The 11935-nt window shown below is 41.3% G+C and overlaps 1 protein-coding gene across 1 annotated transcript in view; it reads left to right on the top strand.

Moving 5' to 3' along the window:
- LOC136750864 (high affinity choline transporter 1-like) overlaps positions 1 to 5767 on the top strand; it is a 10174-nt gene extending 4407 nt beyond the window's left edge. The window contains exons 5-9 of the mRNA XM_066706002.1: positions 372 to 520; positions 1241 to 1384; positions 1780 to 1933; positions 2801 to 3018; positions 3370 to 5767. Coding sequence (XP_066562099.1) covers positions 372 to 520; positions 1241 to 1384; positions 1780 to 1933; positions 2801 to 3018; positions 3370 to 4020 — 1316 coding nt within the window. The 3' untranslated portion in view covers positions 4021 to 5767. The remainder of the gene's footprint in view (positions 1 to 371; positions 521 to 1240; positions 1385 to 1779; positions 1934 to 2800; positions 3019 to 3369) is intronic.
- Positions 5768 to 11935: the final 6168 nt, after the last annotated feature.

The raw sequence follows: 11935 nt of genomic DNA, 5'->3' as shown, positions 1-11935 counted from the left end.
ATTTAATTGATAAGCCTCCTGGTTCCCTATGTATTTACTAAAGTAACTCAACACGAGAACAGAAAATAACAATAAAAGTGATACATAACAGAAACAAAATAATGTTAAAACGTCATCCATCCTCTCTACGTCATCCGTCCAGCGCTCAAGGGCATAATAAGGACACTGGGGAATAGAGTTGAACTGACGTCAGGAGCACAGTGCACAATTGAGGCGAAAACTAAAGCAACTCAAAATAAAGACAACAACCACATTTTTTAATCAAAACTTATGCTAATTACAAGCCGTCCGTCTCTTCCAATATTAAATACATAAATTTCCAGTTCGGCTCCTACATTAGTAAAGCGCCCCCTGTCTGCCTCCGCCCACAGGTGCAACTCTGAGCGTCATCGTGGATATCAACATCAACATGTCCGTCGTCATCTCCGCGCTCATAGCCATCTTCTACACGCTGGTGGGGGGGCTCTACTCCGTGGCCTACACCGACGTGGTGCAGCTCTTCTGTATCTTCTTGGGACTGGTGAGTTTTCAAAAGCAGAGCAAACGTTGACTTCTTCTTCATTAGACCTCTTCTTCTTTTTCTTCTTCCTCTTCTTCTTTTCAATGTTGGACAGTATAGTCACATACATGACACACAGGCCTACATCCATAACATCTAATCACACGGGTCGCATCAGAGACTGACCAATGAGCAGCAACGAGTCTTGCTGTTTTTGTGAAACGCCAGCACAAGCTTCAATGGAAGTGAAAGCTTAGCAGACCCAGAGAGCTGGCGGTTCCTCAGTGGCTTTGTCTTCATTTTGCTTGTGCATTCCTCAGAGGCCAATAGTGTCTCACGCATCAATTTGTCATCTCTCCAATTAATCTGCTCCTCCCAATTAAACCAGCGCATCTTTATACCCATTTGGAAAGAGGAGCTATAATCAGAAGTACAAATTCAACCCAAATATTGCCAAAATCAGTTAGTGTGGATTTGCCATTTTAATAATTATTCTTTGATTAGATGATAATCTCTTTTTATACAAAAGGTCTGCTGCTTGGGTGAGAGCTGAAGTAAATGTATATTGGACACATGTTAATGCCTCAAAATGTTGCATTTATTGATAACAGAAATTCGTTGAAATAGAGGCTGGAAAACAACTGACATGTCTATGTGAAGATTGCTGTGTTGAGTTTGCGCTCAGTTCACAGTTCAAAACAATTGTCAGGAGTCTCTTTCTGTAATCCTCATTGTTTTCAGTGGGTCAGTGTGCCTTTCGCCATGTCAAACCCAGCTGTGTCTGACATCGGGGTCACGGCCGTGAAGAATGTCTACCAGGAGCCCTGGCTGGGGTCCATCGAGTCGTCCGATGTCTGGAATTGGATGGATAACTTCTTTCTACTGGTAGGTGAATCAGAACAAATATGTGTAAACATGACACATGAAACATACAAGATGTGTCACAGGCCTTATCTTTCGGTACACAGAGGTGAAAGTAAAAATAAGTACAGCAGTGCACTGTTCTCCAAATACAAATACCAATCCAAGCCACAATTCAGCTGCTTAATATGTCTCTTTACAACCAGTACAGCTAGGAATAGGGGCCTAATGGTGAAGCTCAGTGAATAACTAGATCAATTAACTAATTAGGCATGCAGGTGGAATGAAAAGCAGAAGCATTTTGCATAGAGACCCATTGGCATGAGAGCCAGAGCTTTAGCAAGCCTTCGAGGTCAAGGGCAGGGAGGGGTTTGGTGTCCTCAGCAGTGTCTGTATTTATGATGGTGTTTTCTTTCTAGATGTTAGGGGGGATTCCCTGGCAGGTGTATTTTCAACGGGTTCTTTCTGCTTCTTCAGCTACTTACGCCCAAGTCCTCTCCTTCCTCGCTGCGTTTGGCTGCCTAGTCATGGCGGTGCCATCGGTCCTGATAGGGGCAATAGGGGCTTCAACAGGTAAACACGGACCTCATTTATTAGTAGGGATAACTGTTGTAGAAGTGTGTCTAAATGCCTACAAGTGCTTGCTGGCACCAGAGTCGTAAGCCACACATGCTTTTTGAATTCACACCTCAGATCGGGGAAACTCGTGAGGTTTGCTCCCAGCTGTTGTATCTCAAGGAATAGCCGTTCTCCGCTAGAATTTGAAATATTGCAGATACGGGCAAATAAACAACGCCAGATGGTTGGTATCATCCATTACTAAACCAATATGAATTCAGTAAATATTACATCTGAAGCAATTTAATTAATTTGGCTGGTCTATAGATGTTTGCATCAATGCGCCAACTTGTTACAATAAATGTGAATTTGAAGTTAAAAGAAGAAACAGAAAGATAGATTACACTAATTTAACTCCAATTTTATTCCTTTATACATTTTTGTTTCTTTAATACCCTTCCAATTTGGACTCTGCACATGTTAATCAGCTCTGTTCACCATTGCTCCCTTGGCTGACACAAGCGCTGCCAAGCTTTCCGTTTCGTCTCACACGGCGAGTCCTTGGCATAAACAGCAGATGTAAAGCAACACGTGGAGAGCTGATGAATCCCCGCAGGGTCACAGGTGCCAGGTTAGCTACAGGGGGTGCTGTTGAGCAACAACTAAGGAAACTCAGCCCACCCATCCCCAATAATCCTTGGACAATTGCATGCTGATGTTTTAGAAATCTTTGTTCGCTGTCAGATATGACACAGTCCAGACCGAGAACAGCGCTGTCAGGATCACTGAGCTCAAACCCCAAGCGGAGGATCTCCCAGGTTGAGCCCTCAGAGTCCCTCAGACTGATTCCTTTGATTCTTGATTGATCCTCTGTCGATGCAGACTGGAACCAGACCTCCTACGGGGAGGTCCAGCCCATGCAGAAAGAGGAATCGGACATGATACTGCCCATAGTGCTGCAGCACTTGTGTCCGCCCTACATCTCCTTCTTTGGTCTGGGGGCGGTGTCGGCCGCAGTGATGTCATCTGCGGACTCCTCCATCCTGTCGGCCAGCTCCATGTTCGCCCGGAACATCTACCAGCTCGCTTTCCGCCAAACGGTAAGAGCCGGTCCCTAGCTGACTGACAGCAGTCCTGTGTGAGCCATCCCTGTGTAATACAAGAAAGCACTGAAAATGATATATTGACACTGCGCTATACCCCTGTTTCTTATTCATCACATAAGTGTAACAAATAATCAGGTTTGTGAGGGACCTCTTAAAGACGTCTTCCTGCACCACACAAGTATTATTAAAATAGAGTCCTACAACTAAAACTAAGACTAGGACCAAACCGAAACTTTAACCACCTCACACAATTGAATGAATATGATTAGAAGCAATCTAGGCTTAATTTGTGTGGCTGTCCAATGAAATGCCTGAACTTGTCTTCCCTGTGCTTGTGTGCTGCAGGCCTCCGACAGGGAGATCGTGTGGGTCATGAGGATCAGCATCTTCGTGTTCGGTGCATTGGCCACGGCCATGGCTCTGCTGACGGGCACCGTGTACGGCCTGTGGTACCTGAGCTCAGACCTGGTCTACGTCATCATCTTCCCGCAGCTCATCAGCGTGCTGTTCGTCAAGGGCACCAACACCTACGGCTCGGTGGCGGGGTACATCTTCGGCCTGGTCCTCAGGATTGGCGGGGGCGAACCGTACCTCAAACTGCCTCCATTCATCTATTACCCGGGCTGGCATGAAGTGAAGAAGGAGCACCCGCTGACGGGGGCGGTAGAGTACATCATCGTGCAGAAATTCCCTTTCAAGACAATGTCCATGCTCTCGTCCTTCCTGGGGAACGTGGCCTTCTCCTATCTGATGAAGTACCTCTTCGAGAGCGGCACCCTCTCGCCCAAATATGACTTCCTGGAGGCCGTGCTGGCGAGGCACAGTAAGGAGAACATGGACAAGACCACGCTGGTGAACAATGACAACATTGTACTGTCGGAGATGGTGCCCGTGAAGCCCAGGCTCAGCACCACAATGGCGGGGACGTTCACCAACAGAGAGGCGCTGAGCGACGACGACACGAGCCCAGACACCTCCAATAACGAGAATGACTAACGCCGGCTCGGGGGTCCAGCCAATCCCTAATGGACAGTGAAGGAAGACCCATGAGTATCAGTACAGTGAACAGCAGTGTCACCAATAAATATATATGTATATATATATATATATATATATATGTTTCTGGACTTTCTTATTTAATTGCTGCTATATAAAGGCATTTGTAAACAAATTTAGACACTGGAGGCTTGAGTAGTAGACGTAATAATGTGAACCACACCGTTCATTCAAGTACACTGGAGGGATTTGTTGTGAGATGAAAACTAGTGCAATATTAATCCAGAAGGATAAGATATCCATGGCTGGATACCGTAACATTCGATAGGTATGTACTCATGTTTTATTTGATCTTTGTCGTGTGTTAAAGATTCTGCTGATGAGAAACTGGAACTACACAACTGGAGCAATAATGTGTTTAAATTCAGTTTTACTACGATACACACAAGTGTAAAGCACTGCACCCCAGATATTACTACAGTATTAGCTGAGAAACAGATTAGCAGACAAAATATATACAGTATGGTCTCCCTTTTCCTTGCAAATTGTATTTTAATGTTTTTTTCTTTTAGTAAGTGGCTGTATCTCAGTTCAGCTTTTCAAAATATTTACCTAGTTTTAATTGTCAATTTTTTCACCTTTTGTAAGCAGTTATTATTATAATATATACTTAATTAGGAAGAAGCAGAAGACCAGACCAACATAATTGCAAACTCAGAACATATATTCAGACATAATAATAATTTATTGTAAAATATCAAAAATATGAAAACTACAGGCACCACACTGGTAGGATAATGGAATAATGTCTGATATGTAAATTGTGCCAAAAGATATCAGTTTTTACCCAAAAAAGAATTTGCTTTAGGAACCCATATGTGTGCAGCTCTGACAGCTATAAAGCTCCATAAATCAGCCGTCAATAGGGAGGTTTCGCTTCCTATACTTTAGATGTAGCATTGGAATGAAACTGAAATTATATTACAATTATATGGAATTGAGCCTTTTGCTGAGGTATGACTAGGAATGGGGCTCCAACTGTCCATCTGCCATACATTGTGTGAGTGTGAATGTGTATATACATGTGTATGCACAAATAATAGTCAAGTAACACAATCTCACAAAATGATCACAAGGCTTGGTTCTAGACTATTGTGTGTTCCGTGTGTCTCTGTTCTTCTGGAGGGCATCTGTTAATTTATCAATTTCCATACATATGTATTTGTAAATAGAGTGTATTGTACACAACTGATTAAGCGCCTTAATTATGTTCATTTGGGGGCCTGATCTGATACTATGCAAAGTATTAGTGAGTCGTATCAGACAGTGTCGTTCTAAACTAATGTGAATGTAAGTCTCCTCATGGTCAACCATCTGTAATCAGAGGGAAGCTGGATACATTGCATTTGAAGTGATTTGCATAATTACAGGTATTGTTACAAGTTCACACATTTCAAAGCTCAAATTTAAACAGTTTCGGGACCATTCGCTCGTATAGTAGCCAAAAATCATCGTCAGCCCTGTTGCTAGACAGGCAAGTATTTGTGACAAATGTTTGTAAATGACAATGTATATTTTTGTCTGTGACAGATCAAATGCAATAGATTTGTTTTCCAGTGTGCCAATAGAAGTAGCTTTTTAGTTATGTGAGAGACAGCTACAGAAATCTCTATTTATTTATGAGGTGTCAATATAAATTATGTTAAATATGTGATGTACATTGAATAAATTATATAATTTAACAACAGGATGATTTTGTGTTTTATTTGTATCAACAGAACGGAAATGTTTTAATTTTATGTGATATTTCATATAGAGGTGAAAAGCTCAGTTTCTCATTTTAATAACAGTCCTGATGTATTTGGTTATATAGATATATGTGGTTATAGAACAGATGTACAAATATGATTTTATTATTATTTACTGAGTAAAAATTATATGATTTACTATAGAAGGTGGAATTTAATACACATTCAAAATGGATTTAATTATGAGAAGTAATCAGAGTATAATCTCTCTGCCGCATGTAATTAGTGCCCTCATTTTCTTAATTGTTTGAAAAAGCAACACACCATTTATATCTCAAGTGCAATTTATAACACTTTATTTCCATCACCCTTCATGTAAGATGTCGCGTGAATAATCCTCTTGAAATGCATTTGGTGCCGTTGTTGTGTAGTGTGTTGTTGTTGTGTTTACAAAGAAGTGATTTTTTCTTATTTCACAACTTGCAGTGTTTTGTATTCAGGATTTCATTTCAGTCCTCTGTCAAAAACCTCTTACTAAACTGAGCATTCTTCATATATATGCAAATTAGTTACATTTTCAGCACATTATTTGCACATACAATTTACACCTGCTGTAAGAGATGTTTTTTATAACCTGACATAAAACTTTGACATCGTGCCTCAATACAGAATCGGAAATATTAGACCATTTTGTTTTCACCTCAGTACATCACATCTGTCTTTAAAAATAATATTGACAAAATATGAAATACTATCTAATCCAAAATGCAATTTGTGCTACTTATTATTAATGTATTAATTGCATAAAATCACAGAATTAACAATACAAAAATTACGATAAAAAATAAAGTAATAGTATTTGAGAGCAGTACATTACAATATGTTTGGAGAACACAAATCACATGTTACTGAAATAAAAATAAACATACTGGAGCACAGTCTATATATATATATATATAAAAATGTGCCTGTTTCTGAAATAAATTCAGAGCAGAATCACTGCTGAGAGACTCATGCATGGCTCTGTAATCTTTATAAACATCAAGTATTTTCTGGCACGCCCAATCAGAACATGCATAGTGGAGCTAAAGAGATTTTATGATGAGTAAAACCAGGTGAGATTGAATGGCAATATGTAATTCCCTGTTTTCTAGGTTTGACGACTCTCTATATTAGATTGATTAAAGAGTTATAGCTGCAGGGGTTTGACAATTCTGCAGCGCAGATCCCTGAAGGAGGCGGACGTTGTCTTTTCTTCCAGCTTGATCTGCAAATCGTAAATTACAAACTTGTATGCAATTGTAGTTTAATTTATTATCAGTAGCCATTCTTTACTACTAAAATAAAACCACAATAAGGTAAATATTTATAATTTGTGATTCACAGGTAGGTTAAAGTTTTGATTTTGTCTAGGCCAAACTGGATTTCTCAAGGGACATTTGCATTATAACTTTACTGATATGTATATTTTTATATCTAAATGAATTGCTCCCCCCCCCCCTGAATCTCCCGTTCCCTTGTTAATCCTGGTGTCTGGTATAATTTAGTTAAATATGTCAGCCATGGCAGGGTTTGGCTAACATTGCATTCAACAAACACTTTAAATAAAATGCAGTATTCCTGTATGGACACAGTTTGGTCTGAGATCTTGATCTTTTTTGAAGTGATGAGCCGGTGTCCTGGCAAAACTTCACATCTCACTTCAGGAGGGATATAGGTCTTTCTGTTTTGTCTCTGTTCTAGACCTGTGAGAGAATGCTTATTTAACAAGAAAAGAAAAACAGATGCATTGTCAGCTTTTTTGCCCAATCAGAAACCAGCAGATAAACACTTCCTTTGAGTTATGGTGCAACACTTTAATTCTTGTGTATAAGAATAACCCTCTTTTTTAAGAAACGAAACAGTGAGATCCCAGTCCATTTTTTATTATACACACCACGTGCCACTGTGGTTGGCTAGATTGATAAGTCTGACACCCGCAACCGTTATTAAATTCTGAACAAGGTTCTGATTGATGCTGCTCTCCAGATGCCCAGCGGAAGATTAAATACTTCACTGGTCAATCATTTCGCACTGGCAACATGTGAAACTGAAATGAAGGGTGACCGAAAAGCCTGCCCTCATCAATTGTGATCTCGTCGACGCCCAGCCATGATCTCACCAAAGAAATCCAAGACTCAAGGTCATCTGTTAGCGCAGTAACATGCCAACAACTGTCTGGATTTTGAGTGTTTAGCTTGAAGTAAGAAAGCACATATATCCAGGACACTGACAGTCACCAATGTGTTCTTCTACACACAGCAGCCTGTACACCACAGTGTGTGCAAGGACGGTACAGGGGCTGATTATGCATGTTATATTGATAGCAATGCATGAATAGTACTGTGCATTATTGTGAATGTGTAAGCAGACATGTTTTGTCAGGGTTTCCAGTATATTTTATTTGAATTCACAACATTTACTTCCAATTTAAACCACAATCATTCAGCTTCACCTATTTCCTATGCCTAAATTAATCATTTCAACCTTAATTGTATGCAATGCTTGGGAATACTTGCATCGAATTCTGAATCATCCCAAACATTATATACACAGTGAGATGAATTGGCAAATTAATGCATAAACAAGATAATTTGTCTAAATATTGTTTGTTATTTGTATGGAATGGAACGGCATGTGTTGAACTGGTAACATTTCTGTTCTGTAATGCTTGCTTCACTTTCTGCACCTTGATTACAAACACACGCATGTTGGCTCTTGCGAGTGAAACTGTAATTGAACTTGTTCATTGCCACATGCCATATCTCACTGACATTTGCCTTTCCTGTTCATTTTCCCGTTGCATTAGTGGAATTATTCATTGGGGCAGCCTGAGGCTTGTGATCAGATTCCTTCACCGGCTGAAGTGGTGCTCAGTCCCTCAGAAAGATCCCTCTTGTTCAGACGTCCCCAAGGCCCTTCTGTGCAGCTCGGTACTAACCCCGCCGACATGATTAACTGTTACCGGTGACGTCAGGGTACTTTTCCAGAAAGCTTCTAATTATGTGGTTAAATGTCCTTCAGAGCCGTGGTGCAGGGTCTGGACTTGTGCAAATCCAATCAAACATCTCCCTCCACCATTCACCTGAAACAAGGCTTGACATGAAAGGGACGCAGCTGATCCATCACAGGGTTGTTTGTGGGATAATAATGTAGCTTTTTAGAGGATGAATCCATACAAATATATGTATAAACATATACCGTATATAGGTTATATATGTTATGTACAAGTATATAAGTTATATTGCTTTGTACATTAAATTGTGAGCATTGCAAAACACTACAATAGCATTGGGAGGGGGACAAGTGCACAGCACCAGCACAGGACACTGATCAGACCCCAGCAGAACAGGAGCACTTCTGTTGGGATTGATCCAGTTGTACTGACAGCTGCTTATTGAACAGAGTGAACCCAGGACTCTCCTGCAGAAAAACACTGCCCTGCCTTCCTTCCCCAGGGAAGCAAGTGATCAGAGGAGAGCACACACACCGAGATTTATACTGAGAGGTTTATAGGACACAATGGGCTCGATATCCACAGGGTTTGTGCACCGTGGAGAGGGGTATGCATGTCACAAATGGCTATCGTGCAAAAATGTGCATTATTGGCCATTTTCAAAAACCCATTCTGCGCAATATGGGGGGACTGTCAGAAATTATTCCTGATATATTCCTAGGTAAGCACCTCACAAAAAATAGGTTTGTGACACACAAAATAACGCATTGAAAAGGATGGCATTAACTGCACGTACAGCACCATTCCAGTGGACAGCGACTCTATTCACATGATAATCACTCAATATGTGGATACATGAGCACAGCGCAAATTAAATTGAATTGCGTGAAAGCCCTAATTCTACTGAATATATATTTTTTTGTGCAATATTTGTGGGATATTATCAGGAACAAAATGCTATATTCCAATGCCACCCAAGATATTGCGCCATGCTTGAATATCTCTTATTTTGGGCAAATCACTTTTTTTTGCGAGGCAGACATTTTGCATGGAAATTGCATGGTTTGAATATCGGGCCCCATGTACCTTCCTCCACAGTTACACATGTGACCGTACCATTACATTGTATTTTCATAGCCTACAACATAATTAGAGCAAATTAATGATAACACTGGCAAGACCTGACTGACTGTGCCAGGAATCGAACCCTGATCCCTAGTGCCTGAGTACAACACAAGTACATTACCAGACCAGTTACCAGTATGGACCAGACATCTGGCAAAGTGGCAGTTGGTTACTCATTCCATTTGAGTGCATTTCTTGGACCTGTGCACTACCATTAATGTTTCCAGTCTGGTTGAATTTATTTTGTGGCGTAAACTATCCGTTGCTGAACACTTCCAATTCTTGTTAAATGTATTTGTCATATATCAAGGGGTGACAGCAGTTCCTGTCAGTAGGTATTAGAGGCCAGGGGAGTAGCGCCTGAGAAGCGTCGTCAGGTTTGTGCGCCTCTCCGCTCCAGTTCCGCAGTGGATGGTAAGAACGTCAGTGGCGATATGTGCATTCAAAGCATTGCTACACTCAGAGCTGACATTGTGCATTACCAACCACTTCCACAGAAGATCCCTTGAACACAGAACAGCAGAGCCAGGAGAATGACTCCCAGAGGGGCTCTTAAGAAGCAGCCGGCTTTATAGACTCATCACTTACAGGAGCTGCACTTTGGCCCAGAGCAAAACAGTTAGCGCAGTAGCATTGTGTGAGCAAGTCGGGCTTTATTGTCTCCTGAACCGTTGCAGGGCTGAAATAAAACATTTTAGTTTACCATTATGAAGGAACCTTAGGGGCCAAAATAGTGCATTTCTTTCCATATAACAAGAGAAAGGATCAACATCAAGAACCTGCAGCTGAAATCCTACTAAAGTCATGTGGCTTAATTGAGCAGGTCAATACTAACAATTAACTAAAGTAGATTAAGAGAGTGATTTGATTACAATGTGTATTATTATAATATAAACTGGTATATAAAAATGGTATAAAAAGATAGATAGATAGATGTCTAAAAAGTAAAAGTGACTCCAGTTGATTGGCATTATTCCAAGTACTCCTGTTCTCCTGCGTGGCTCTAGGCACTGGCAGGGCCTTCAGTGTAGTCCATTACTGTGTATGAGTGATGGGAGGACTGACGCAAGAAAGGGACGCAGTAAAAAGTGCCCTTCGATGTCCTCCCCATGTGTAATACTGTAATGTACAGAAGAAGTGGGGAACGTAATCATACAAAAAGGGCACTCAGAGCCGTGGATCCTAATGGAAAACCTCACTGACATGGAGGAGAGCATCAGCACAGTGTACCCTGACTACTTTCCTTACAGCTCCCTTTGAATGGTTTCTGGGGATCTCAACATTGTGTACTTATTCCCGACTGTCACTGGGCCAAGTGGCCGGGTTAGGCTATTCCAAGGACAGGCATGGCACAGATACAACAGTCCGCCTCTCTTTAGACAGCTTTCAGGTTTAAATGCCACTTTTGAGAACAATCTACACAATGAGTGCTACACATTGAGTCAAAGTTCGTCATGAACCTCAACCTCATTGCCCTGTGCAGATTGTCCTCAGTCTGTTGAAAGAATCAGTATTTTTGCTTGCAGTCTAAACTGCTTAGTTGGCTACCATATAATGATGTGGAGTCACTGGTGGGAATGATGCTGAAACACACACTCCTGTAATGGCCTGTGTCTCACTATCGAAATCCTGAGCAGACGCGAGGAAGCTCTGAAGGCTGATTTCTAACCGCATCCAACTCTTCATGAGCAGAAAGCAGACCTGCAACCAAGGGTTCAGTGAGGAAGCTGAGATCGCCAAAAACAAAAAAAATGTGATATAATTTGATGGAGACTGAGATTCTAAATTTTAATTGATAAAAATTACATCACCAAGCGAAATCCTGAGACTGAGCTCACCCCCATCCTCTCTCCCGAGCTCTGGGCCCAGCCTATCTCTGCTCTCTACTGAAGCCGGTCACGTTTTCCTTTATCATGTACGGGTCTTGACCCTATTTGCTTCCTGACAGCAGAGTGGAGGATTCTGGGAGGTTTTTCTCGAAACCCAGGCCAGTTAGAGCCTAATTTGCGGATGACAACCAGCGCAGCCCCGTGACCTTTGGCTAATG

Source organism: Amia ocellicauda, chromosome 6 (assembly GCF_036373705.1).
Source record: "Amia ocellicauda isolate fAmiCal2 chromosome 6, fAmiCal2.hap1, whole genome shotgun sequence".
Lineage (NCBI taxonomy): Eukaryota > Metazoa > Chordata > Actinopteri > Amiiformes > Amiidae > Amia > Amia ocellicauda.
This window is presented reverse-complemented; position numbering and strand designations above follow the sequence as displayed.